Here is a 1762-nt window from a genome sequence, read left to right as displayed (position 1 = left end):
TTTGGTTCCAGGTGCAACTGGAGGCCAGAGTTCTCTCATCTGCGCATGCGTCAGCTGCGCGACTCGTGGCTTTGGTCTGTTGTCTCTGAATAACAGCCCAGCATCTCATCAAAGAGGGTAGAAGCATTTCGAGCTGGTTCTGTGGTTGCAAGGAGCAAGGCCCGAGGGAGGGCATCCAGCTCCGTCTCCTCTCTCTTAGCGTCCATGCCTCGGCCTCTCATCAATCTCTGTATTTTATCTCCTGTTTCCACAGAGCACCCCTCAGATGAGAATGACTCTGAGAAACAGCTCCTCGGTGACTGAATTTATTTTTGTGGGATTCTCAGAACACTCCGAGCTCCATTTGCCCCTGCTCCTCCTGTTCTTAGGGGTCTATGTGGTCACTGTGGTGGGCAACTTGGGCTTGATCACCTTAATCGGGCTGAATTCTCGCCTTCACACTCCAATGTACTTCTTCCTCTTCAACTTGTCTTTTATAGATCTCTTTTATTCTTGCGTCTTTACCCCCAAAATGCTGAATGATTTTGTATCTGAGAATATCATCTCTTATGTGGGATGCATGACTCAACTATTTTTCTTCTGTTTCTTTGTCAATTCTGAGTGCTATGTGCTGGTAGCGATGGCCTATGATCGCTATGTGGCCATCTGCAAGCCTCTGCTGTACACGGTCACCATGTCCCCCCAGGTCTGTGCTCTGCTGATATTCGGTTGCTATGTGGTAGGGTTCGCTGGGGCCATGGCCCACACGGGAAGCATGCTGAGACTGACCTTCTGTGACTCCAACGTGATCCACCATTACTTGTGTGAAGTTCTCCCCCTCTTGCGGCTCTCCTGCACCAGCACCCGCGCCAACGAGCTGCTGTTTTTTATTGTTGTTGGAGTGGTTATCTCCACGTCCAGCATCAGCATCTTCATCTCTTATGCTTTGATTCTCTCCAGTATCCTCCGTATTCCATCTGCCGAGGGACGGTCCAAAGCCTTTAGCACGTGCAGCTCCCACATAATTGCTGTTGCTCTGTTTTTTGGGTCAGGGGCATTTACGTATTTAACAAACTCTCTTCCTGGGTCTGCGGACCAGGGTAAATATGCTTCAGTCTTTTACACCAACATGGTTCCCATGCTTAACCCTCTGATCTACAGTTTGAGGAACAAGGATGTTAAACTTGCCCTGGGTAAGACCCTGAAAAGAGTGTTTTTCTGATGGTACTATTTGTATCAGTTAATTACTGGGAGGCTTCATAGTATCTTTTTATCTATAGATGGGGGAATTCTCATTTTTTTTTCCAATAGGGTCTTCTCTCCACTTTAAAAATTGGAAGTCTCTTGTTTATACTCTTCTTGAGGATTCTATTATTTTCTACTAGTTAAATTGATTCATTGCATTCAATGTAGCGTTGATTAAGTGGCTATTATCTACTTGACTCTACAATGGGCCCAAGAGATGAATAAGATGAGGCCCCATGCCTTCCATCCTTTTCTTGGTAGGCTACGTGGGTTCGTCCAAGTGACATTTCTGGCTGGGAGATGGGGCGTTGGTGGTAGGAAGGCCCAAGAGAGTGAATATGGTTTTTCTTCAGTTATAGGAATAGCCTTACCAAAGACCAAATGCAGATACCTTGGGCCATAGTAAGATAGTCTCCCAGTTCCCAGAAAGATTGCTTGTCTGGTAAGATCATAAATTGTCTCGTTCATATACATAAATGTACATACAAGAGGAGAGTCCTTTATGTGGCCCGAAAATTTTTTAAATTGATTTTATAGG

The 1762-nt window shown here is 45.6% G+C and overlaps 1 protein-coding gene across 1 annotated transcript; it reads left to right on the top strand.

Annotated features, from left to right (window-relative positions):
- The first annotated feature begins 265 nt into the window (after window positions 1-265).
- LOC149997215 (olfactory receptor 8B4-like) lies at window positions 266-1201 on the top strand. The gene has a single exon (XM_090290944.1). It carries the CDS (start codon window positions 266-268, stop codon window positions 1199-1201), a length of 936 nt encoding a protein of 311 aa, XP_090147070.1.
- The last annotated feature ends 561 nt before the right edge of the window (window positions 1202-1762 follow it).

This window comes from Furipterus horrens, unplaced genomic scaffold (assembly GCF_987537825.1).
Source record: "Furipterus horrens unplaced genomic scaffold, mFurHor1.1.pri manual_scaffold_11, whole genome shotgun sequence".
NCBI lineage: Eukaryota > Metazoa > Chordata > Mammalia > Chiroptera > Furipteridae > Furipterus > Furipterus horrens.
The sequence above is the reverse complement of the archived record's forward strand: the minus strand, read 5'-3'. Positions and strand labels throughout refer to the sequence as shown.